The 27249-nt window shown below is 42.3% G+C and overlaps 1 protein-coding gene across 1 annotated transcript in view; it reads left to right on the top strand.

The window, feature by feature from the left end:
* The first annotated feature begins 1628 nt into the window (after positions 1-1628).
* usp43a (ubiquitin specific peptidase 43a) overlaps positions 1629-27249 on the top strand; it is a 99400-nt gene continuing 73779 nt past the window's right edge. The window contains exons 1-2 of the mRNA XM_023412830.2: positions 1629-2606; positions 13032-13181. Coding sequence (XP_023268598.1) covers positions 1992-2606; positions 13032-13181 — 765 coding nt within the window. The 5' untranslated portion in view covers positions 1629-1991. The remainder of the gene's footprint in view (positions 2607-13031; positions 13182-27249) is intronic.

The raw sequence follows: 27249 nt of genomic DNA, 5'->3' as shown, positions 1-27249 counted from the left end.
CAGAGCAATCTGAACAATTATTGAGCAATCTGGTATTCCCCACAGCAGGTGAATAGACGGGAAATCATACAGCTACACTCTAAATGAATATAAAATTAAATATCAAGGCACAAAAAACTGTATTTCACATCAAAGAGTCAGCATTATGCTTCTTTAGAATTTTTGAGAACAGCAGAATTAATGGCTTACAACATTTACTCTATGCCGATGAAACCAGAATATGTAAAAAGAAGGGTATATTATACCGTACATTAAATGCATACTTTTCTCAGATATGATTCCTCTCTCTGCTACAGTAGAGACAAAGAGGAGGCCCAGATTCTTGGCACTTAAACACGTGGCTGCTGTCAGCTAATCTATCAACAGCGATTCCCTGAAGGATACTGGTTAAGGAGGGAGGCAACGTACAGCAGAAAGCCTCTCTGGCTGTGTCTGATCTGAACCCTTTCTCCTCACTGTTCTTCAAAATGGCTAATCTAAATAATTAATAACTCACCCCTGCTTCCCCCCAGTAAAATAACAAACCTGCAGTATAAACCAAGTCAGCAAAAACATTCCTGGATCAGTAAAATAGGGCATCTCTGTCTTTGCCCTTTTCCACCCCTGCTTACGAACAGAGGACGACTAAGGTACAAGTGAGTGAAAAGAAGAAAAGAAAAAACACATCAACTCACAGTTTTACACAGAATTTGTTTATTTGATATGATGCTGAACCATTTCCTAACAATGCTGGAATAACAGCATGAGGGACATCATGGAAATATTGGATGAGGCTCTGACTATCTATTTCAATAAATCAGCACATCTGGCCCCACTAAATCCAATCTTTAGTACTGGTGAGCTGTGAAATTAAGCTTCAGATGATTAGAATCGGAATATAGCACAAAAGATGCCGGATCCCTTTTGAAATCCAGGACTGAGCATTACATATCTGACCAAAAGCTTCTGCAATATCCATTTCACTCACTTTGTAGAGCTTCCAGAGTATAGGAGCAGCAGCAGCATTATAATGTGCATGGAGACAGTCGCCGCGCTATTTATGGGAAACATCTGTCTGTAAACGCTGGTGTGATGTAGACAAGGTGTTTTAATAGCAGGATAGACAGCCTCTTAACCAGCAACACAAATATGCATAGAGCAACATTATTAAGTTACCCCAAAACATGTGATCCTAAAATTCTTACTTTGAGACCAGCGCATGTAGATATTTTAGGGACTCGTTTTATAGGTGGCCATGGAGAAGTTTAGGGATCATTGGTCTTTTGTGTATTTAATGAGCCCATGCTCTTACTATCAAGCCATATCCTATAAATGCCAGACATAGTTTCTTCCACAACCTCTGAAGATGTTAAGGTGGTGTTGTGGTTGGTCCTACAGGGGGCAGTTGAAGGCTACAGTGCTTGTCACCACAACTTCCTCGTTTCCAGCGTAATAATGTAAAGTTACCGTCCCAGTAACACCGCGTGGCTGACAACGATCTCCTGTTCACTGTATACACCTTCCTATTGTGACAAACTATAAGCATTGTAATCCAGGTTAATTCAATTCATGTGTTAGGGGCGGGCCTTTTGAGACGGTCCTTCAGAATAGAGACTTTGTAGCTCCGTAGACAGGAGAGAAGAGGAGGAGGGAGGGTGGAATAGTGGTGGTGAGAGATCCAGAGCCGAGAGCCATCGATGAGGAAGTGTAATTGAACCTGTGATGTGGAGGGAGGGAAGCAGCTCATCTCTGTAGTTCCTGGAGAGAGCGTCACCCATCTAAACGCGCAGACTGGTGAAAACAACGTACTGGGGAAAAATAGCGGGATGCCAAGGGAATGAAGTCAGTAATCATGTGCCTTATTGGCACCGCATCGGTGCCACCACAGCGGTGAGGTTTGTGGAGAGAAGGAAAGAGGAGGAGGAGGAGGAGGAGGGGTAGACAGCCTGGCAGACAGGTGCGACTCCACAGCCTGTTTCATTTTCTCTCGGTCCCAGTAAGTTCATAGAGCCATGGATACCCGCAAGGAAAACAAGGTAAGAAAACAACCCATGAAACCCAAATCCACAACGCGAAAGGAGAAGAAATACAAGACCGGGAGGTTTATCAGGAGGAAATCGCTGCGATCTTTTGGGAATTTCATGGGAAGGATCCTTAAAACTTTGGGCACTTTGGCGCACTTTGGCGACGCGGAACCGCCAGACGCGGAGGACGACGACGGCGGCTTCGGCCAGAGCGCTTCGGGGGGTTTCAAAGAGGACTGCTCGCAGATCTTCAGGGAGGGAACCGTGAAGAAGAGCTCCACGGCGTCCTCCTCTCACGGCTCGGTGAAAGAGAGGCTGTCGTGGTGCTACGGCGACAAGACCCCCGGGGTGCTGGGACTGAAGAACCACGGCAACACCTGTTTCATGAATGCCGTGGTTCAGTGCCTCAGCAACACGGACCTGCTGGCCGAGTACCTCGGGCTGGAGCAGTACAGGTCGGACGTGTGCCACGGGAGGGTGAACGGGGAGGTGAGAGGAGAGGAGCCGCAGAGCGCCAGGGGAGAGGTGACCGAGCAGCTGGCGTCGCTGGTTCGAGCGCTGTGGACACTGGAGTACCAGCCTCAGCTGTCTGTGGAGTTCAAGGTGAGGACAGAGAGAGGGCGAGAGATGTCGCTGGTTTTTATTTAAGTTGTACGTGTTAATATCTATAGATTTCCCTCAGTGGTCAGGGCTGTTTTTCAAGCTAAAGTTGTGCCACTGAGGGGGCGTGACATGATTTGAGTTTATTTAGTTTTTCCCCAACAAGTTTCCCATAATTTCCTCTTGGGAATATTTGCCAGTATTGCAGTTAAACACGAGTTTCCTTAAAGAGTGCCAGTACTTTATAATTACTTCAATGGCTGTGATATTTCAACTTCAGATAGGTGGATAAAGGCAAAGCCGCATTCCCACCTTGACGAAGCATGCATGGCACCCAGGGGCCCTGAAACCACCAAGTAAACTGTGTGTCAATTGGTTTTTTGATTTTTCATTAACTGCAGATTTGTCTGGGAATGTGCTCTTCTAAAGCACAATAAAGCCACTATCATAGGGCCGTAAGTCATTTTTAAATCAAATTACCACAAACTAATTGACAGACAGCAAACCACAGCCACCAGGTACTATTCTCAAGCACAAGACTGCTGTTGGGTTTCTGGGTACTTGGAGGAGGCATGGCCATATTTTATACACACACACACACACACACACACACACACACACACACACACACACACACACACACACACACACAAAGAAAGACAGGGTTAGTAGGAGATCAGCAGGAAAATTGTGCCCCAGGAACACCTGCAGGTTTCTTCAGCCTTGGCTAAGGAGATGTTATTATCTTCAGGTTAGATTACTTATACACATTCTTCCCACAGAATCTGCCTGGTTACTTGCTGAACTGTTTTATTTGCCTCAGCACACAGTCATTAATTGGCTTTAGTGCAATGAAATGCCAGGTTTTTGTGAGGATAAAAAAAAAAAAAAAAAGAAGTGAAACCAAGATAAATCATTTCAAAACTCTTTCCACCATTTTAATGTGACCTATAAACCTGTACAATTCAATTGAAGAACAAACTGAAATGTTGAGAATTAACCAATCACATTCAAACTCATGTTAAGTAGTAGTCAGTGCACACCTGCCATCAATTAAAGTGACTGATTAACCCAAAATAAAGTTCAGCTGTTCTAGTAGGATTTTCCTGACATTTACTTAGCTGTATCCTACAGCAAAAGCATCAAGCATCAAAAGGGTCTCATTGTTGAAAGTTATGAGTAAGGAGAAGGGTACAAAAAGAGTTTCCAAGGCATTAGACATACTATGGGACACAGTGAAGACGGTCATTAACAAGTGGAGAAAATATAGCACAACGGGTGCATCACAAAGAACTTGACTTCCTTCCAAAATTGATGAAAAGACAAGAAGAAAACTGGTCAGGGAGGCTGCCAAGAGGCCTACAGCAACATTAAAGAAGCTGCAGGAATTTCTGGCAAGTACTGGTTGTGAACTACATGTCACAATAGTCACTTGTATTCTTCATATGTCTGGGCTAAGGGTTTGGAAACCTTTTCATATGAAGAAAAACATCCAAGCCTGGCTAAATTTTGCAAAAACATACATCAAGTCTCCCAAAAGCATCTGGGGAAAATGTGTTGCGGTCTGATGAAAGCAAGGTTGAACTTTCGGGCCATAATTCCAAAAGGTGTATGTTTGGCAAAAACAAAGCTGCACATCACCAAAAGAACACGATACCCACGCTGAAGCGTGGTGGTGGCGGCATCATGCGTTTGGGATGTTTTTCTTCAGCTGGAAACTGGGGCTTCAGTCAAGGTGAAAGGAATAATGAACAGTTCCAAATACCAGCCATTTTTGGCACAAAAGCTTCAGGTGTCTGCTAGAAAGCTGAGGATGAAGAGGATTTTCACTTTTCAGCATGACAACGACCCAAAGCATGCATCCAAATCAACAAAAGAATGGCTTCACCAGAAGAAGATTAAAGTTTTGGAATTGCCCAGTCAGAGCCCGGACCCGAATCCAATTTGGAAATCTGTGGGGTGACCTGAAGAGGGCTGTGCACAGGAGATGCCCTCGCAATCTGACAGATTTGGAGCGCTTTTGCGAGGAAGAGTGGGCAAATATTGGCAAGTCAAGATGTCCCATGCTGATAGACTCCTACCTAAAAAGACTGAGTGCTGTAATAAAATCAGAAGGTGCTTCGACAAAGTATTAGTTTAAGGGAGTGCAGACTTATACAACCACACAATTTTTGTTTTTTATTTTTATTTCACCTAAAAGGTTTCAATTTGTTTTTCAATTGAATTGTACAGGTTATAGGTCACATTAAAGGTGGAAAGAGTTTTGAAATTATTTATCTTGGTCTCTCTTTTTTTTTTTTTTTTTTTTTTTTTTTTTTTTTTTTTTTTTTTTTAAATTAACATCACAAAAACCTGGCATTTTACCATTGGTGTATGGACTTTTCTATTTCCACTGTATATCAGGAGGATCTTGTGACATTTACTACCACTATAGTCTGCACTGGCAAAACAAATATTTGAATAAACACGCGAGGTGTGCACTTCATTGAATGTGGTTCAAAGGGCAACGGTCAACCTGTGGGTGTCCCGTTTCCGTGAATAAAGGCGCACAGGTTGGTTGTTTGTGTATTTTAGCGGAGACCATTTCTCATCTGACGGAGTAATTAACAGAAAGCGCCTCACCACTTTGCCTCACAGCGTCAACATTTTATTATTGTTTGTTGAAGCAGTGGTAATTTTATGTGTGCATGCCATGTGGTTACTGATTACACGCAGGTTGCACTGTCTCCACTTGACTTCAGGTGGTTTGCATGCATTCCCCGACCGTCACGTGGAGGGAGGGGGAGTCACGCATTCCTGTCTTATTTACACAAACCGTTAAATGTATGTGATAGCAGTGGAGGCTACATTAGACGTACGCCATTACCTCTAGCATATCAGGAAATTAAAATCAATAAGTGGTCACACACTGAGACACGGAAGTCTTCCCGCTGCTGTAGTCACTCGGGGCTGCTGTGAACCAGGGCAGCAGGGCCTCCAGCCTTCCCTCTGGGCTTATTGGATGACAGTCAACCAGCAGGCTTACTGGGTTAGTAACTACTCTCTTGCATCAACAGCCTGGGGGAAGTAATGGGGGGGGCTATGCAACATGCGCACAAAAACACACAATCGCACAGGCTTACATTTGGGGAAGACAGAGTGGGATGTCATCCATGATAGAAAAGGTTGATAGTCACGACAGTGACTTTGGATGGGAGCTTTGTTCCTCACCTACAACCACAAGTTCATGATAAATTAATGACATGTGCGAGAGCAAGTGCAGGGTATTCCAAAGCTGTAAGGGAAAGGCAATGATTAATACAGAAGAAGAGCTTGATGCTGTTTTGATCTGAAAGGGGGAGGGATGGTGTTATGGATCATTAATGCTGAGCACCTGCATGCATGTTAGATTTAAAGAAAGGATTTCAAACTCTTGTCACATGCAGCTTCACTTAGGGAGTGTCTTCTTACTTTAGAAATAATAGGAATAAAAATAAAAGTGTGTGATGAGAAAAACATGAACTCAAACAGGGTTTTGAAAGGCATTTGGCTGTGGATTAGCGAGTTTCAGTGGAGAAATTAGACTTAATACTTGATGTATTTACCCTTGTTGAACTGGGACTTGGTTTTCAAGACACCTGTTTTGCATGCTGTGCCAGATATGTGAAAAAAAATATACTGAATCTTCATGGGCGGTCATACTGGTTTCATATAACCTTTGTGTTAAAATGGGTTAAAATAGTGGTTGATACCAGTCACTGTAATGTCCACCTAGTGGAAGGAAAGACAGAATATTAGCCCTTGAACTAAATGTCTGAATGTGCTGCCCTGTGTTGTTTATACTGAGGTATTCGATCTTTCCTCTATTTTGCTCTAATACCTCTCATCATGGCTGGATGCAATGGGAGGGGGGGAAGAAAGAAAGCATGTCCTTCACTCCCCTTTTGTCGCCTCGCCCCATTGTATCAACACAGTGATTTGTGTCTGTCTGCTCATCCCAGGCTGAAGCAGAAGAGAGGATGTTTACTGTAGCAAGTGCATTCAGCCTGGAAAAGGAGAATGCCCCCCGCTGAGACGCCTCCAATGGTGTGCACTCAGAGGAAGGGGGGGGGAGATTGCTGGTAAACAAAACTTATCGTCCCTCCTGTGATCCTCACAGGACCCCTCCCTCCCTCCTATCAGAAAAAGGGACAGACAGCTTTGACAACTGGTTATTTTTGCAAATTTTTCCAGGCTTAAAGAGAAGCACTGGAAGAAGGTGAAAAAGTACTTTTTCTAACTTCTAACTCCTAACTTTTTTTTATTTTTATGTTGGGATAGGAGTGTGCAGGGATCATGTCGGTGGAATTCACAATTTCTCAACCGATGATACCAGACTGACCTCGGGCTTTTCACAAAGATACAACAGGGTATTTAAATGCATCTTCCTGAAAACCGTGGTAGACCGTGGTTGTGTTTTTATAAAAAAAAGTTATCTTTTCACTTTCATATGTCCTTTATTCCTCAGTGGATAGTATAGATGAGTAAAGAGAAGGTTGTCCCCCTGCCAGCCCTCCTTAGATTCCTATAACTGTATGTTAAAAGCCACATCATGAATCTGAATGTTGAGAAATGTGCTCCCGAATGCAGCTAAATGACAGTGATCAGCCTAATGGAGGTGCCGTATTTAAAGGTCAAACATTTCCAACTTTGCCATAACTGCCTCGCTACACATTTGATGTTGATGAAATCGGGAGGGATGAAGTGTCCTTTTTTATTGGTTGGTCCCAAAAGTTGTCTACATCAATTTAACTCGATGACGGAGCGAGCTCTCTCCTCTTACTGCTTTACACTCCTGACCTAAAGGATTTAACGACACAGTAACTACTTTTAGAAGTTGTAGCGAGGAGCCCAGGATTCATCTTTTTACGCTTGACAGGATGCAGCTCTGTAAGGCCAGAGGAGCTCAGCCAGGAAGATGAAGCCTGGTGCTTTAAGTAGTCTTGTTTGTTCTGGGAGTGCAGGAAGTGTGTGACAGTGAGGCAGAGCGCTGAGACTGATGGTTTGTTTGTCTTTTCTTGTCTCTGCTCTCCTTCAAGAACCGCTCTTATTCTCACTCTCAGTGCTGAAAATGTTTAAGTGTTTGTAGACAGACACACATGCACATAGCAGTGAGGATATGTGCCACCTGGACTCTCTGTGCTGAATTTGCAAAGTGGGGCTGCTTCTCATTTCAGTTTGATTGCAGTGCTTTTTCAATGGAGCAGATGGGGGACAATTTTTTTTGTTTGTTTTTTGGAAGATTTCAGCAGTGTAAACAGTTTGAGGCTACCTCTATTGCGCGCCTTAAATCACACAATAGATATAATGTAGCGTGCAGCAGGATGTATGTCTCAGCTGTTTGAAATGAATGTGAAGTAATAATACTTTAAACACTTCACCCCACACTTATAAAACACAAGCTAGACCACTTACAAGTACTGTAGCAGAGTCACCATATGCTGTTTGGAAGCAGCATGCATTCCCACGACTCAGTGAGCCACACTCCATTGTACCTACACCGCTGTGACGAAAAAGCAATAAAGACACACAAGGAGCAGTGTGTCTGTGCTGTTTTCTGTGTAAGAACTGCGATATTAGACCATTTTCCTCCAGGTTTAGTATCTCTCCCATGATTTATGTACCAAGCCTGGACGACACAGTGTGGGAAGCCATGGGAATAAATCAATCTTTACTGTTCCGGGGTGTGAGACTACCATCACCCAATCATGGAGGACAGTCCGGGATGACTTTTCTACTTTATCTCAGTGATGGGAGACGCACTGAAATAGCATATATGTTCATACAGCTGTTGATGGCGTGACAGATACGGCCTCCTAGATTCTCAGTCGTGCACACAGTAGCGTATTTAAAGCCTCAGCTGTGAATCCTCGGAGTATCAATTTCTCAGTTTCAGCAGAGCCCAGGGACTGTAAACCATTCAGAGGCGATTATTTCTATCACATCTCATCCCTTCTTATTTCTTACTGATCACCTATAAATCCTACACTGGGGACATCTGCGGACATGCTGGCTTTGTTCGGTGCTGACGTGCTGGCACCTTTATTGAGGGATTTCCAAGCTTCTCAGAAATGATAGCGCTTAGATTTGTCATCAAAAACAAACCCTGCCTGTTGTCTGCTGTTTTCCGGAGGTGAATCCAGTGTGGCCTTATAGCAAGACACAGGAAGGAGTAGGCTGGATTAGTTGAGACTGGGAAAGATGGTAGGAGGAGAAAGAAGGGAATGACAGGTGCTACACATTGAAGAGAGGCGTGCGTGCGTGCGTGCGTGCGTGCGTGCGTGCGTGCGTGCGTGCGTGCATGCGTGTGTGTGTGTGTGTGTGTTCCAAGGGTACCTGACAGCCTGAGCTCAGCTGGGACTGATTAGTGAAGGGAATTGTTCTCATATGATAGAGAGGAAAGAAAAACAGAAATAATGGAACAAGAGGAAAAAAGAAAGAGGACCGTGAGGTTGTGTTAGTGTGAGGGAGGGAGAGAGAGAGAAAGAGAGAAGGGATGGATGAAAACACAGCACGAGGGGAGAAAGAGTGGTATAAGTGGAGGCTGTAAGTGATGACTGCCCTGCGTCCAGTCTGTTCTGACAGCAGAGGTGAGCCGGCAACACCAGGCCGCTGAAAAATGAAACAGTAAATGGAGCAGCCTGTAATGACGGATCCTATCCAGCCACATTCCAGCCACACCTGCGGGGGGTGGGGTGTGGGATGGGTAGTGTGTGTGTGTGTATGTGTGTGAAAAAGAATAGTGTGTGCAGCTCCTCTTAAGGTTATGCCCTGTCATAATTTGTCCTGATTTGTCAGTATCATTTTCAGTCTCTGAGGAATCCAGGCAGGCCTGTTTGGCAGGCTGGACCATGATGAGGTGAGGTGGTGTAAATAGGTTTTTTAGGGAGAGAGGGGAGGGCCATTCGCTTGATGTATGTTTATAGTAAATTCCTGGCCTGCCAGCACTCTGATCCGTCATTGTTTACAGAGTAGGAGGATGGAGGTGTGGAGGAGGAGGAGGAGGAGGAGGGTGAGGGGGGTAATGGTGTGTAAGGTGAAGCAAAGGTAGCAGGATAGGACACTAAAACAGACATCTGGGTGTGGAAGCAGGGGGATGTTGCCAGAGTGCTGCCCTGCCTCTGCTGACCGCTGCGAGGTCATGACCCCTTCGGTAGAGATTGTGCAGGTTTTATGGCTGTCATCTGTCATTCTGTTATCTTATATTCGCCTTTTGATGATTTCTTTGTTTGTGGAAAGGCTGACAGCCTTCGATTCTTTTGTTTTGTTCCCTTTTGCTAAGTTGAAAAATCTTCCCCCGGAGAAGCAGAGCCTGATCTCCTGTTGGGCCCAAAAAAAATGATTGAGACCAAACCTAATTATTCTCTGTAACTGTGTGTTTCTAACACAACTTGGTCTTTTGATGGAGAGGAGTTCCAGTTTAGTAATTGCAGGTAGGAATCGGGTGTCAACAGTAGTTATTCATATACTTCATATACTTCCTGAAATCTGTTCAGTTGAAATAAAGTAAATAGCCCACAAATCCTTGTTTCACATGCTCTTAATTTGATGATGAGCAAAGTCAATAAATGAAACAAAGGTTGCTTCAATTAAGAGAAAAAAATTCTATCTCAACCCACCACATAAGGTCAGGCCCAATCGGTTGTGGGCTGAGAATCAGATCCTTTGTCTAGACCAGATCAATAGCTCTTACACAAAATTCTGTGTTCCCCCAAAGTTGACCCCTCCACCCACCTTCATCCTCTCCTTGACTAGCTCTGAAGTATTTGCTCAACAAACACTTAAGATCCCACCAGAGCTGTGCTCAGGTCAGTTGCAGAGGAACTCAACATTTCAACCTATTTGCTTTTCTCTTCTGTGTATCTCCAGCACTCCTAAATCTCAAGAATTTTCTGTCTTTCTTTCTTTCATTTCTCCCTCTACAAGAAATCAATTAATTAAAAAAAAAAAAAAAAAAAAAAGACTTGATGCTTGGGAATACAACTTTGTTACTTTGCCAAATCTTTTTCAGTGCCTTTGAGGCTGTGTGGTACATTTCACCAGAGATGTTCTGAGAGACAAAACTGTAAACAGAAATCAAAGCGATGAGCAAAACTGCCATTCCCAGCTGTGACACACACACACACACACACACACACACACACACACACACACACACACACACACACACACACACACACTCAAATGGAGAGAAAAGTGATGGGGAGAAAACAGCAGAGATGAGGCCAGCGCAGAATTCACACACTCGTCTTAATGTGGTCGTAACCTCGTCATGTCGTCAGACTCATCCAGGTTCTCGTAATCTTGGAAACCCTCCCTCTTGTCCTTTTGTGTTCTACCACCCCACCCCCTTATTTTGTTGTAAGCTTTGACAAACTGTTCTATTTTCTCACTTTTCATTTCTGGGCCAACTACAACTACTCCGTCGTATCGATAGTGAGACAGAAAAACACCCGTGGGTCCGTTGTTGAAACTCCGCCAGCATTCCTCTTTCACACCGCTCCCTCTCTCCATCTGTCCCTCAACCCTCCATCCCCCCGTCAGTGCTTCCTCATAGTGATGAAGCTCATTAGCGCGCCATCTCCGTCAGATGGGGGTGGGGAGGGGGTGGTGGGGTGGGCTGGGGATCACCAACCGTGTTTATATTTAGATACTGGAACACTGCAGGTATGATGTGGTGATTTTTAATGAGGTGTGGAGCAGAGCCTGGATCCTGTCAGTCACACGCAGAGATGGGAGAGCGATGCAGAGTCGGAGAAGTAGCCGCCTAGTTTAGTGTTAATGCTGTCATTAGTTTGGTCTGTCATTTTCTCCATCTGACTCATAAACTCATAACTCCTTCCTCATAATTGAATTAGACAGACTGACTTTTTTTCTTTTCTCGTAACACCTGTCAGGTTTAAGGAGATCCTTTGTGTGACTCATGAATATGTTCAGAGAACATTTTCTTAAGATGTCATTGGGCACCACAAATGGCTCCTACTGATTATTTATTTCTATTTTTTTTTACTGATGCGGTTATGCTGCCAAAAATAGCAGTCTGGGCACATATTAAATAACATTACTAAATAAAAAAGAGGATGAAGTAAATTTCTCAGTGCTAAGTAAGAGCAACAGTTTGAACGGAGCAATCTGGAGTAATCTGCCTTATTCTGATGTTTGTATTTTCTTGAAACAAGTGAAACTACTGACCATGTCTTTGGAAAAGGAGGATTTTCAGACGTCATGGTGCAGTTGAATCTGAATTTAGTATAAATGGCTTGTCTGTTTGTTTTAGAACTGACAACTTACAGCCAGTCATCGGTTAATGATTTGGAAATTTTTTGAGTTAATATTAGATTATTCAAGATTGAAATGACCGGTTCTGTGTAATAATATCATTCATTTTCATCCTAGCATTGTGTCAAGATGTTTTGTGTCTCTCTCTCACAGACACTTGGACTCTCACAGGTTAAAACAACATATTACATTTGAAACAAGAGGTTTAACCTCACTGATTTGTAGAAATAATGTAAAAGATAAAATAAAAATCTGTATGCAACTGTGTGCATAGATGTATGAATTTACCGATAGGTTAATGCATTGGGAGGGTTGAATACTACAGACTGACTTTAAGATCTGTGTAAACTTGTTTTGGTCTGAAGTCCTTGTAAGACAAGATATTGAGAGTAGAGCAGAGATCAAAAGACAGAAAATTAACTAATTTAATAATCAAATGATTGTTTTAGTCATTTTTTTTAAACAAAAAATACCAAACGTGTGTATATACTACCTTTTTGGTGATTTTGACACTTTTCTTTGTCATACGGTACTTGATAGTAAATTGAATATGTCTGGGCTTTGGACTGAATAAAACAACATGATGTCACCTTTGGCTGTGGGAAATGATATTTCTTTTCATTTTTCTTTGTCTTCTGATATTGTATAAATGATAAATTGCATAAGAGAGAAATGAATTGTTGGCTGCAGCCGTATCTGAGAGCACAGTTAACAATGTTTGAATGGTTTTTTTTTTGCCCGATTTACTGTCTGTTGTCCACATTGCAGCTGCTCTCTGCTTGGAGTGAACACTTAACTTTTCAGATATAATAAAAAGCAAATTTTTTTCATGGAGTAACGTCCAAAGAGAATAATGAGTGATTTTTATAAAATGATCTTTTCATAGCCAAATAATGTGTGACAGACGTTTTTAAATGAGTTTACATTAAGGGATAATAAGAGAGAGAAATGCCCCTGCTTTTTTCCATCTCTCCCCTGAACGCTCCACGCCGAACCAACTCTAACTCACAAATGACAATTTCCCGTGTTCTGTGTGATCGTGACCTCATTTTGTCAGGAAGGACATCAATATTTAATGGCTTTTGAAATCACCCAAAGTGATTAATTATGATGTGTCTCTCCTCTCTTCAGAGCATAGTGGCCAAATACGGCTCTCAGTTTCGGGGAAACTCTCAGCATGATGCCCTCGAGTTCCTCCTCTGGCTTCTGGACAGAGTTCATGAAGATGCCAGTCCTGGCCCCAACAATAACAGCAACAGCAAGACCAAAGCTAATGCCAAGGTGAGTCCACGTCGCTGGTATTTATTTTTTTTTGCTTTGACTGGTTTAAAATGTGATCAGTGGTTAAGCTCAAGGAACACTTAGAACCCAGGTCCTGCTGTTGCTCGCTTGTTTGGACATTTTAATATCTTTTTGTAACGTAACCTGACTTTATCTTCTGGTCTGAGAGATGTTGCTCTGTTGTGTCTTTGACCCTCTCTGTCTCTGTCTCACACCCACGCACAAACACACACAGAACCTCCATGGATCTCTATCACTTAACTCAATTCTAACAACAAATTTGTGCAAAGTTGTTTTTGTTTTTTTCTTCCTGGGTTAATTTTCTTAACAACTTGACAAACTTGAATTAATTCAGCAGAATGACAGTATGAATTAAGGATAGTTTTTCATTAACTGAGATCATTTTTTCCAATTATGCTTTATGGACTCATTAACAGCATTATTATTATTATTATTATTATTATTATAACCTGCCTCAGAAGTTCACAGCAGTGCCAAACCATCTCAGAGTGTGGACTCAAAATGAACTCATTCTGTATTACAATCCTCTTCAAGCGTTTTTCTGCTTCATTTTGGTAGATGGAAACATAGTGAGTTTGTGTGTCACCTCTTATTAAATTTGAATAAATACATCAATATTAATGCAGTGTTATCAGAGCAATAATAGTGTATTATCATTGCACAGGCTCTAAAGAATTCACAACTTGAGCCTTTAAATTCCCCAACCCTCCACATTTAACTTTTTTGCAAGACAGCAGATGCCTTTATGCTCCAACTTCAGTTGCAGAAGCGTGTTGTGTGCATCGCCGACCATGGTAATAAGAGCAGTGCATCAGTTTGGGATGCGGTTGCTTGATATGTAAAACTCAGAGTGGCAGACCTCACCGGTGGTCCGCTCTAAGGCCATTCTTCTGTGAGTTGATTGATGCAGCACAACTTCACTTCACATATTTTCACAAAAGAAGACTATTTTCATTGAGCTGCTCCAGCTATGCCAGCAAGCTGGTTCTGTGAAGTCAGCGTTTGCAGTGCTGCTGTGGTTCTTCCACCTGAACTTTCAATGAAACCCACTGGGTCATGGTCTGACTCTGAACCTGTGTGTGCAGTGACACTTGCAATGTCCCCCCCCTCCCTCTTTGTCTCTGATGTTGGACATTCACCTTGCAACCTCTCACTTGGAAATGAGCCAGGACTAGACGTGATACGGTGAGAGCAAATGAAGGGCAGACACATAATGATGGAGCTGATGACTTTTTATCATGACTGGAGACTGACGTTAACGCTGGGCAAGAAACAAAAGCCAGTACAATTTGTCCTTTTGTAGATAAATGTACTGGATAGGAAAGAAGTCCACAAATATTACTACACTATTACAGGAAATTGCATTGAAGTGATGCTTTGGTTAAATGCAGTCTTTTTTGATTTGTCCTTCTGCTTTGTTCCCTCTGTTTGCTGTTTATTTTCTCTGACAGTCAAATGCTTTCAAACAGTCCTCTCACTGGCTGCTTGTTACGCTGGTTTCTGCACAACACATTAACCAAAACATCTGTTTCTTTGTTGCTGGGATGGTTAATTATCCTTATCATTAGGCTGAAACTTAAAATATGGATTATGATGACGACGCAGTGGTGAGTGTGAGCAAGTTATAATTTAAAACACTAAATCTTCTCTCGTTTCTTTTATGATACAAACACTGTAGTCTCTTTTATTCGTCCACGTTTGTTTACACACACTGGAAATTTGACCACTGCACTTAACCCATCCATGAGAATCGAACACGCACACAGAAGCAGTGACAGTTGGGGGGTTAGGTGCCTTGCTTAAGGGCACATCAGTCATGGATGTTGAGTGACCACCGCCACATTTCTTCCTGCCGGTCCAGGGATTTGGACCGGCGATCTTTTGGTCCCAAGCCTGCCTCTCTAACCTCTAGGACACAGCTGCCTTTACTATGGGCATGTACATAACTGAACCAGCTCTTGACAGATATTCCAAAAGAAAACAGATATTATATCAATGCACATTTATTTTATGTTTTAGTGACTTTCTCAATGTCCCGAAAGACGTTCAGCTCCATATGTGATAACTGTCAAACTGCAGTAGGGCAGGAGTTCTCCAGTAGTTACACATTTTGGTGTGTGTGTGTGCGCACAATATTAAATACTGAATATGAAGACATGCTGTGATCAACTCCCACTGTCACAAAACCCCCTTGTGTTTAATTACATTTGCTAAGTATCATCTTGTAACTTGTCGGCCTGGATTTTGGCGGCACCTGCTGCTGGTTCTTCCTCCGGGTGTCGCCGGGCTGCCAGCTGATGACCTCCAGTCCCATTAGTAAATGTTATGAGCTGAATTGTCAGTGCACTGCCACCCAATGCCGAGCTCCCCCTCTCTGACAGCAGCGCTAATAGAGGCAGCCTTTATGCCACATAAAGAGCTTAGGGCTGTGGCTCTCATTAGGCCGCCAGTGAATCATGGTATCATAAAGCTGGCTTTCCTCCGCCGCTGCTACGAGGCAGAGAAGAAGAAAATCTCAGGCTTTTTCCCACCGGGAGAAACATGTCTGATTTTCTGAAATGAATTGCTAAACTCACCCCCCCCCCCCAATTTCTCGTAAATTGATTTCATTCATGTAGCACAGTGCGCTCATGCTTATACTGCTGATGTAATATGAAAACCTTGGAACTCTAGTTTTGGAAATTACATACGCCTATACGGGTTTAGGAAATCAGGTCACGTCATCTGCGTATGAAACATTTTCAAAATCAGTTAGATGAAAAGCATGAACGCACATAAGCTAATTTGCACATAACGCATTCACTCGCACTTAGACTGCCCAGTCTGCTGTGTGTTTGCATGCTTCCTTTGCAGGCCACTGCAGTCACGCATACAATACGCTGAAATCAGGTAACATTCAGTTCTTACAGACATGTAACTAGTTTGTCTTTACCTAGATCACCTCCTCTGTGATCAGTGATCAGACTTTGAACATTAAGTCGATCCCTGACACTGACTACAAAACCCCCTGTTAGCCTGATATATTTATGGTAAACTCATAAAAGCATCCCAACAATGTGTCATACCCCTTTATTACAGCTGATGTTCCCAATTGGAAAAAATTGAAAAATAAAAAATAAAAAATCAACAGATCAAATCAAGAATGAAAATAATCTTTTCTTTCAGCCCTACAACAAACCATCGCTGCCTTTGTGTCACAACTGAAATTCACGGTTCTGTACAAGCTTTTATAAGCTTTTCTCATGTTCCGTCTTTCCTGTTTCTTTCATAGCCATACAGTGTTTGACCTGTGTCCGACCCAGGTGTTGATAAAGGCTGACTGACATTTGTTGACCCATTCAATGGGGTTTTCAACAAGAACCCCAAATATTGAAATGTTTAGTTACAGGAACCACTTGAAAGTAAAGATAGCCTCTGACTCCTCACTCTTAGCTTTTTCTTTGATAAAAGTATCAAAAGAATCTTTTTTGCAGTGCTTTGCAAAATTCCTTTTCCCTATGCTGATTCACTTAGAAAACTCTTTAAGATGAACAAGGAGACAAAGAAGACTATATGGATCCTTCCACAGAACCTTTACAAGATAAGTGAAGTGAAATCTTTTGGCAGGGCTGAAGGACAAATACTAGAGTAAGATGGAGCGGTGGCTGAGTTGGGCGGTAGAGGGAAATGGAGGCAGGAAAGTGACTTTGACTGCTCGGTCTGTCACCGGAGCCTGGGAAACGGGCACCTGGGATGATACAGGTCATGCTGAGCTGTCAGAAACTTAACAGCGTCAACTGTGTCCCTGTCAGTTTCACAGACATTTTACTGAATGGCACCTCGGCCTGCGGTCGATCCTCACACTTCACCTGACCCACCTACATAGTCCTCTAAATGTTTCTTATGCAAAGTCCTGTATTTTGTATCGACTTAATAGACCTGAAAGTGTATATGAAGTTTGTTGCGCGGCTTGAAAAAAATGTGACATCTTCACCCTGTTGAGGACATTTATGTCAAACTGATATTTTGTGATGTAGAATTTTTCCAAGGCCTTTATTTTATTTTATTTATTTATTTTTTTATACATGAGAGAGAATCTTTAGAATTTTGGTTAAGTTTTCTTCAATACATCTGAGTATTTGACAGGCATGCTGTTGTTAAAGCCTGTTAACACCTGATGTAACCTTCTTGGGAGAACAGCTCTTTGTGTTGTAGTGATGACATTTTTTTTTTTTTTTCCTTTCAACCTGTGCATTACCTGCCTCAGTCACATTTTTTGACAGCCCCGTAATGTTGTGACATTTTTGCGCTCTCATTTTTATTTCCATCGTGATTTGTTCTCTGGAGGTGTGTTGAAATTCTCAGAGAACAAGTGTAATGAGTTCCTCTCTGAGCGAGTGCAATATTCATGTTTGTGTCTCACTATATACTTCACTCAAAGCTATACGTAGATTGTCAGTAAAACATGAACATATGTTGTCAATACGCGCCGTTTGGTTTTACTAGTGAATACAGACGTGCATCTTTATCACACTGAGCCGTCTTATGGTTGTGAATATATCCTGAAAAACTTGGGCAATTATTGGACGATCTGAATATGACCAGTTTTCCAGGTTTCTGCCCTCCTGCGAGTTTGAATTGGCTAAGTGGTCTAGAGAATTCATGGGAATTCATTTGGAATCCCATCAGAGAGACAGCCAATCTCTGAGGGTCCCTTTGCACAACCCGCTATTAACTACAGCCTCCAGAATGAGTTAAACCTCTCAGACACAGTGTTAATCAAAAACTGAAAAAAAATGATCGGCATCATAAAGCTTGGATTTATTGCAAAACTGTTGTATTGGAGTGTATGTATATTAGATGGCATTTGTGTACATAAACTGGTAAATAGTGTATTTGCAAAGAAGCAGATTATTGTCGGTCTGTTGTAGTGTGACATGCAGGAGGGTCCAGGAGTGTTATAAACCTTGTCCGCGCAGAACACCTGATCTGCGAGCAGTGCTACCAGTCCCACAGCTTCACCTCGAGAAACATTATGTAACGCAAGACTGTGAACACACACGAAGGCAGCTCAGTAATGTTAATCCTCCCTCCAACAGGACCTCACTAAACTCACTTGGTTTCTCTCTCGCTTCACTGGCACCACATCAGCGGCATTCCTCACCGGCTAACACAAGATCCAATTGGAGTCATGGCTTTGTGCACAATAACGTCTCTCAAATCATCATCATTCTTTTCTCATTGTCAGCGATGGACGAGCAGCGTTACAACAGTTATTTAAATATATAATAGACACAAGCAAGTGCTGAAAAACTCAGATTAGTGTCATCTCCAACGGTTCAAATGCTGCCAAACAGGCAGCTTTTGTCTTCCAGCGAGTGTTGGAAAAAAGAGAGAGGAATAGCTTTACCTACAAGTGAGAGAGGCCTTTTCCTGACCTGCTGGTTACAGTGCAGAACACAGCTGCCACTGCCTATGAGCCATGGAAGATTACACGATATTAAAGGTCATAATCACACTCAGAACTCGTACATTACACGCTCCCCTTAGGCCTCAGCAGTTCTCAAAATAGTCGGAAGATTGGCTAAACTATCTGCATCTGATATCTCTGGTGAGAAATCCAGCTCAAACCAACATACTCACAACGCGTATTGTCAGAGAGTGGCATAAAATTCCCAGTGTTCATTGAGTGAACACATGGAGCGCAGTTACATTTTTGCCTCAGGCCCTCCATGAGTGGGATTTAGAGCAAGTGCATTTAAAAACTCATCCGTCTCACCCAGTAGCAGGGTAGGAGGTTTGCCAATGCAACACCAGTGCCAAAGCATTATGTATGCATTATTCCATTTTAAATAGTGGTCGGCCTTTCTGCCCCAGGAGGGCTGACTGTGGAGGGATGGAGGAAAAAAAAAAAAATCCCTTGGCCCTCATGCCAAATACATAGACTTTGAAATGGAGTCAGAGGATGTGGTAAAGCGAGCAAGCCCTCTTATCGGCGGGGGCTGAAAGAATGAGTTTGGTAGATCTCCATGCGATTTTTGGCTTGTGTTGTAGCAATCTTCAACCAAGGAATAGACTAGAATGCAGGGATCACGCAGGGGTTTACTTGAAAGCCAGAGGTCATACACAAAAAGTCAGTCAGCGTAGCAAACAATACAGGCAAAAAAAACATGCATTCATACACAACACTCAACTAGCTGGCTGGAATGGTTGACTAACTAGTAGTGCAAAGATAATTTGTCTTATTAGCTGTCAAGACACAGGTTACAGAAAATGGGCAGGAAACGAAACAAAGGCAGGAAGTAAAACAACCACGCATACACAAGGTACACAAGGTAAGCGATTTCAGAATAAAACGGTAAATGACTACAAGCAGGACGTTACTCATATTGTCCAGGGGGGACAGAGAGTAAATGTGGATGAATGAGATAAATCAGCTGACAGGCATCGTATGTTTTATGTAAAAATAAAGTTTAAAACTGCCCTACTTCTCTTAACTAAATCTTTGAGAGAATTGAGAAAAGTTTGATAGGATGTCCTTTACAATGAGTCAGCAAGTGTGTGGGTGTGCAGCCTACAAATACTGTAGTGCGTGGAGTGAGGCGTCACCCCCACAGGTGCATAGTTCTTGGTATAAAGTGGCGGTCTCACCACAAAGTGACAATCACTTGTCCACAGAAAGCAGGTGGGGCTGGAAGCGTAGTAATGTGGTGATGTAGCTGGTGAGCTAATCATTACTTCACTAGCTGTCTAAGCCTGTCTTGTGCTCGTCAGTCATAATGGCTTCATAGCTTCTCTCTATTTTCTCTCGACTGGTCTGTTTACTTTCCCATGGCGCCATTGCTCACTATTTTGTTCAATAAACTGTTGCTGTGTTGTGGAACAGTTTATACTATGATACAATGACATCTTACTCTATTTTGGTCTCCCCGGCTCTCCGTTCCCTCAAAGGTCAGCACTGTCACTGCTTTCATGGAACACCGTGCGGATGAATTTAGCCTCTTCGGGCGGATCCTCTGGTTAGATTGAGTGTAAATGCTAGTGTGACCACCGTGCTTGTGCAAGAGTGTGCTGCACTCCTATAGAACAATAGGGACTTTGAGCAGCGACGGTTGAAGGGACGGCTCAACATGATGCGATGACGTAGAATTTAGAGAGTTAGCAGGTAGCGAAACGTTGTTGTCATACTTGACACTGTCATTTCATTTATATTCAATTATACCATTAGTAGTCTCATGGATTATGAGCATGATGATAATTTGACTGATTTTTCAAGTTTTTTCATAGACAGGTCACCACAAACTGTTGTTAACCTGCCATCCTCTGTGAGTATTAATAAAACCATTACACTGTCCGCGGTGCTGAAGTAACAGACGGATTTATACAAACTCTTCATCTGATATTACATTGTCTCTAAAGCAAATGTCAAGAGCTCTCAGGCCATTTTAAGAGATTAATATTGTAGAAATGTTCAGAACGGCCTCAGTTTCCTGAAATGGCGAAGTAGCCGTTGTTAAATGTTGCTTAGTGATCTTTGATTGCTACTGTTACGGCAACGCATTGGAATGTATACGGACGCCGTAGCCGTCACTTCAACCGTCCCTATTAGGACTGTTGGTGTCGCGGATCACGACACAGAAGTCAAACTAGGTGAGAACGGGCAGAAAAATTCTAACGTACTATCTATCTGTTGAGACGTTGTGAGGCTACACAGTGGATAAAATAAGCAACTGTCATGCTCATTCTCATTTCCGACACTCTGTGTCTGTTGAGTCAGGCCATTTATCAGACTGATCCTGACATAGCTTTTTTTTTTTTTTTTTTTTAATACTGAAGTCTAGTCCAGGTGAAGTTGTAAGTTGTTCTGTTGTGAAGCCCTTAGTTGCCGTTTGTTCGCCCTCACCCTTCACTGCCCCCACACCTCCCCCCACCCCTCGCTCTCAGTCTGTCACAGGTTACATCAAAGCGGTGTAACCCCTGCCACAGCTACCACCCCACACACGGCCAGCAACCTGATTTTAACTGCAAGTGACATTTCTGAGATGCCATAAATTCCTCCTGACAGACAGGGAGAGTGAGGGTTCTTGAAAGAGACATCCTGGTGTTTTTTCTTTCTTTCTTTCTTTTTGATGCGTTTTTCAAAGAGGGTTCCTGTTGCAGAAAAGGGGGAAGAATGTTTGATGTTTGAAAAGAAATCATAAAGTATGTTGTTGCTGTGTTGGTCTCAGGTGAGTAGTTAAGGCCTTCACAACGCCCGCTCTCTTTTCAGCACTTATTACATGACATACAAATGTAAGTAAGCAATATGACGTCGATGTTAGGAGCGTGTTTCCGCGAGATTCTATATTTTGTCAGTGTAAAACAGTCTGGACAGAGTGGATGGGGTCAGTTATCGTACCCCTCTATAAAAGGATTTGCACGGGATGGGGCGAGGGGGAGAAACTTGATGGAGATCTCCACTTTTTGAAATATTCCTCAACATATATTTCTGTCTTCTCTTTCTTGCCGTGGCTTCATCCATAATTCACTTTCCCTGTTCAAAAGTCTTTTTTTTTAAGCCCCTTTCCTGACGTAATGTCTCGATCTATCAGCTAGTGAGGGGTGAATGACTGAGTAGGCCTTCTCACTCCTTGTCGCTCTCCCTCCCCGTCCACTCCCTGCAACTCTTACACACACCTCTGCAGAGATATGATATGGATTCTCTAGTCGGGGTTGTGCCGCTGTGTGTATTTGGGATGAAACAAAGATGTTGACTTTGCATTTTTTGTCAGCCCTGTGAATGAAGTTGCTCTGACAGCTCTTTAGCATTCCTTTGTGTCACCTATGAATTGCCAATACGCCTCACCTATATATCGGCGCTTGCGAAAAAGCTCCTGCTCGCTTAGAAACTTGGAACTCGAGACGCCCTTCAACTGTTTAACATTGATTTATGTCTCCACATTTCCCTCTGCCACTTTGTCTCATCCCTTTAGAAATTCACTGAAGCAAATTATAAAAAAAAGACAAAGATAAAAGATATAAAGTGACAGAGATTAAGAAGGCGGGAGAAGGAAACTTGGCTGTCTTTCAGTGTGCTAGCACGCACACAGTAACAAATGCTCACACAGCACGGAGGGTGAAACACTGCTCTGTTTTACCTGTGCTTTCTAACCATCTCACTTGAAAAAAAACATCTGTATGAATGCAGTATGACAACAAGGGGAAAGTACTCAGAGAGGATGTGAGGAAGGAAGAAAAGACAATTGTAACACGCCACTGGCCTTATACAGCCAGACCGCAACACAAGTTCCGTTATCACAAGATGTCAAGGTCTGGAAATAAAAACACCAGTATTGATTTCAGCTCAGTCAAAAAACCTTTTGAACAATCTCTTTTTTAACAACCATTGACGACCATTAAAGCTTAAACTTTCATTAACTGATTTTTTTTTTTTTGGACACTTGGGCGCAGCACATCTTGCTACCTTTATAAAATTTATAGGGGAACATGTTAAACACATTCAGCACACAGAGCAACATTAACATTCTTTTGAATTATATATACTTTTACTACTGTTTACTTTTAATTACACTTATTTCTATCCACCTGATGAATGTCAGTTCAATATTTCACTCTCTGTCTTGCTCAGGTTTGGTCTCCACCAACTCTTGAAGAAAATATTTAGCTTTTTAGCTGCTGAAGGCTTCACTGTGTTCACAGCCCTCCGCTTTGGAGATGACAGTTTTAAGGGAGAGAAAATTGGAAGTATAGACTGATAACAGTGGAGTCAGGGGAGCGGTACCAATCATTTATTGTATTGCCTTCCCGAAATGACATCCATTTCAAGATGATTCAACCTTCCCAGACTACACAGAATGACACAAAAATGGTTGGATGTTGTTGCTCCCAGAGGACTATCCAACCAGAGGAGTCCCAGGCTCGTGACACATAAAACCGGTTCAGGATCGGCTCAAAATATTACAACCCTGCCTTGAAAGCAAATTTAATTAAATCAAAACCACCACACAACTGAAAAAAACACATCTTTTAGGAACATCGTTGCCTGTCATGACGATGTCTGCTAAAAGATCCGGATAGACCTGTTCAGCCCAGCAGTGGAAATCACAGAAATCATGCATGACATTTCTTCGCAGGGAACCAAGTAACATAGAGGCAAGTAGAAACCAGAGTAGCCCCAGCTTGTAAGTCGGGAGATCTGAAGTGGAGACCCCCCACCCAGCCGTGGAGCAGCCCAACCCCGCAGAGGAGTGCTGTGACTGAAATGCCATGCTGCGGGGATGTTATGAAAAATTAAATATGTCCTCTCAGGGGGCATAACAGACACAGACAGACAGACACACACACACACACACACACACACACACACACACACACACACACAGATAAACACAGGAGATCCATAAATGGCAGCAACATTAGCCTAGCAATTGATTCATGCTTAGGAGATGGCAGCGGGTGCATCCTACTGACCACCTCCTGTCCTCTGCAGTTCCCTCGTGTCCTGCTGGTGTCCTTTCCATGTGGGTGTGTGTTCATGTGTGACAGCGGATCAAGAGTTTGCAGGATGAGCTTTTAAAAACCCTTCTTGCATGTATGACAAGAGCAGAAAGAGTTACCCTTGCCTTCTCTCTCTCTCTTCTCTCTCTCTCTCCCATCTTACAAAGCAGTGAGCCTCTTTTAGGTGGTGTGTGTGTGTGTGTGTGTGTGTGTGTGAGTGTGTGTGTGTGTGTGTGTGTGTGTGTGTGTGTTAATGTTTATTCATACTTCTAGCTCACCTGACCAAAGCACAGTCACTCAAGGTTGCCGTCACAGACACTACCACCAACCTGCAGGTGAACATTTACTGCAAAAGGCTTATAATGAATCTTACTACGTGAATGAAATATTCACGACATTTCTTAGGAAACATTTAATTAAATACATTAATAATTCAAAGGATGTCCTGCTTTAAATAGTTCAAGAACATCTGAAAGATAAACTTCTGTCTATACCAAAAGAAAGAGAGGGAACGAAAGTGAAAGACATGCTGAAAGAAAAGTAGCGAGAGTTTCATGGTAGAGAGGTTCCTCTGTTGAAGATTAGGGTGAATTGAGGACTATGGGAAGTTAATGGAAGTTAGACTTGTACTATAAATGCTGCAGAAATCAGCTCTCACATTCTGAGCATAAAAGAGGACCCTTTTTCTGAAAGAGCTCTGCGCAAATGTCGTATTTAATGACCTTCACGTTGCATAATTTTATATCCTCTTTATTAGGACTGTATTTAAAAAGGTGAAAGAAAATTGTAGGTCCCAGTGGATTGGAAAAGTGTGTATTTGATAGTACAATAGGAGTTTAACGGCCCTGGGGAAAAACAAATCGCTCTCTCTCTCTTTCACACAAACATTCTCATACACAAATTGCATGATAATGTGAGTAAATATCCTGAATTCCTGTGCTTTAAGTCTATACTGTGTGTAGGAAGCAATTGTGAGTGAATGTGTAGCATTGTCTTTCTCTTCGATTCATGACATTTGTCCAACAACTTCTGGTCAGTGAATGTCTCTGAAAACTGATAAAACATAAGAAACGACCGACCATATTACTGATATAAAAATAAACTGAAGGTTGGCAGCAACAAGTATTTTTATATTTTTTGAAAAGGACTGTAGTTTTTCAGTAAATGTTACTCACTAAGGAGTAATTTGTGTATTGGTTGGAGACTATTTACAGCCACAGTTTTGGTCCACTGGTATTTTCAGCAACATTATGGTGTATGTGGGACTGTCTCAAAATAAGCTACAGAGCCCATGTGTGTTGTAATAAAGGCACATATCACCCAGTAAACAGTGTGGCTCATTGATGTGTTTTTAATAGTTATTTGGACAACAGTGGAGCTCTATGGCACAGAGGAATACGTTATGCAGGCTTTGGCTGCACAGAGATAGTAATTGTTAGAAGGATCAACTCATTGTTGGTTTTGGTTTTTCATGGTGTCTGTTGAGAATAAGAAAGATGTAGGATATCACCAGAATTAGCCTTTGATCTAATCTAATCTAATCTTATCTAATCTAATGTAATATAACAATGTAAGGTTTAAAGACTGGCTCTATTCTTTTGAGACTGCAGATTTATTTTACATCATAATTAATTGTGAATTATGTAATTTAGGAAAGATCTAATTCAGGGTGTCAGTTGTAATCGTTGCGTATACATGTACATCAACAATGCACTTTCCCATGACAGCCATCTCTCAGGATGTAACTGTAGTTCTGTTCATGGTGATAAGAAAACTTAATACCTGTCCCAGTTTTTGCGCTCCCACAATTAATTATTGCCTCCACTGCACATTCAACTGCTTTGCTAAAATCCCTGTTGGCTGTTGAATTTACACAGCAGGATTTTTTTTGATGAGGTGGACTGGATGAAAGGTGTAAAATTAGCTCAGAGGATTCAGGTACGAGGTCTCGTGTGGCTTTTGCTGTAATTAATGTGGAGATAAAGATACCCGGTGGCTATTAGCTGCTCAAATTGTCACCTTGAGTCTGACAGGCAGGCGGCGAAGATAACCAATCTGCCGCTGATGCAGAGGGATTTCCGTAACATTTTTCACACTTATTATCATCCGTCGTCCTCGGTGTGATCAGTGTTTGGTATCTAGAACTGGTCCTGCTGGTGCCGGTGGAAACTGGAAGGAAGTGTGCTTTTTGTTGGTCGCACTCAGGTAAACAGCCTGTCCTGCATGTTCATTGTTCATTATCGCTTCCACCACACCCACCTTTACAGGCTTATATGGTTGTCTCTTCCTGGTGCCCTTCGGGCCTGTTGAACAGGACCGGTGGCTGCGATGCAGTCTGACCTGTTCCTGTCACCTGTTCTCCATTGTTCATCGTAGTCCTCAGAGGCCTGAATTGAAAAGAAAATATTTATATCTCACTCCAGTCCAAGTCATTTAGTTTCATAGTCATAAAATCCAGAGAACAATGAATTAACATTTCAAGACGCTTTTGCTCATTTGCATTTAGTTTTAAACAAACTGATTTGTATTTAAATGAAAAACATTTATGATAACAAATTTAAGATTAACAAATAAGAATAGCGAGTTTCATAAAATATAGACATTTACACTCTCAGTGTTAATCAGCTTGTTATTTGCAGTGTAGCTCTTTGGGTTGTAGTTGTGTGCGTGGGTGTGTGTGTTGTGTGTGTGTGTGTGTGTGTGTGTGTGTGTGTGTGTGTGTGTGTGTGTTTTCCCTTGGTTTTACTGCAGCTTAAGTGTTAATGTGCCAATGTGGCAGATTGTGCAGAAGGATAAAGGGTTTAAAAATCAGACACAGACCTTGTGCGGCCCAAACCAGAGGCTCTTTAAACAGTAACAGCAGCGTTATGTCTCATGCAAGACAAAGACACAGAAACAGGCTCTATTCACCAAGATCTTAGAAAAGTTTGAGGTGTGTCCTACTTTTCTTTGAAGTGCTTTGTGACACTGTTCGCATGCTGGCAAATACAGTTCCTGATGAGTCGTGTGAAACTCAACGACTCTTGACGGACCTGTTGCTGCTCCCACACTTGCCGCTGCCATTCTATGTGTTGCTGTTATTGTCAGTATGTCTTCCTTCCTTCTTCTTCTTGCCTTACACTAAGAGACTTGTATTGTTATTATGCTGCCCTCAACAGTCCTAGAAAGATCACATCCTCACTACCTCCTAGAAGTACCATTGTTTTTAGATTACCATGTAACCAGAGTCGAGGTCTGGCAGTGTGGCTGACAGTTTTTGTTGAAATTTGTAAAGTCAACCAAACGCAGACCTGATCCTTCCACTGAGGCGTGCTGTGAAACATTTCAGTTGGATCTGATCTTGCCCCTCTTGTAACATCTTAAAAAGAATTCGTGAGGATGTTAATCAGTCTAACAGGTGATCACATTTCACTTAACACTTTACAAGACCCTTCCTCTGTAGAAGCAAATGAATTCCCTCATCTTCATCTCAATGAGTCAATTTGTTTATTTCTCTAAATCAGTGTTTGTCTGGGAATAATCACTAGAGAGAGAGAGAGAGAGAGAGAGAGAGAGAGAGAGAGAGAGAGAG

Source organism: Seriola lalandi, unplaced genomic scaffold (genome assembly GCF_002814215.2).
Source record: "Seriola lalandi dorsalis isolate HSWRI2012SDOR001 ecotype SW California unplaced genomic scaffold, Sedor1 jcf7180002054487, whole genome shotgun sequence".
Lineage (NCBI taxonomy): Eukaryota > Metazoa > Chordata > Actinopteri > Carangiformes > Carangidae > Seriola > Seriola lalandi.
The sequence above is the reverse complement of the archived record's forward strand: the minus strand, read 5'-3'. Positions and strand labels throughout refer to the sequence as shown.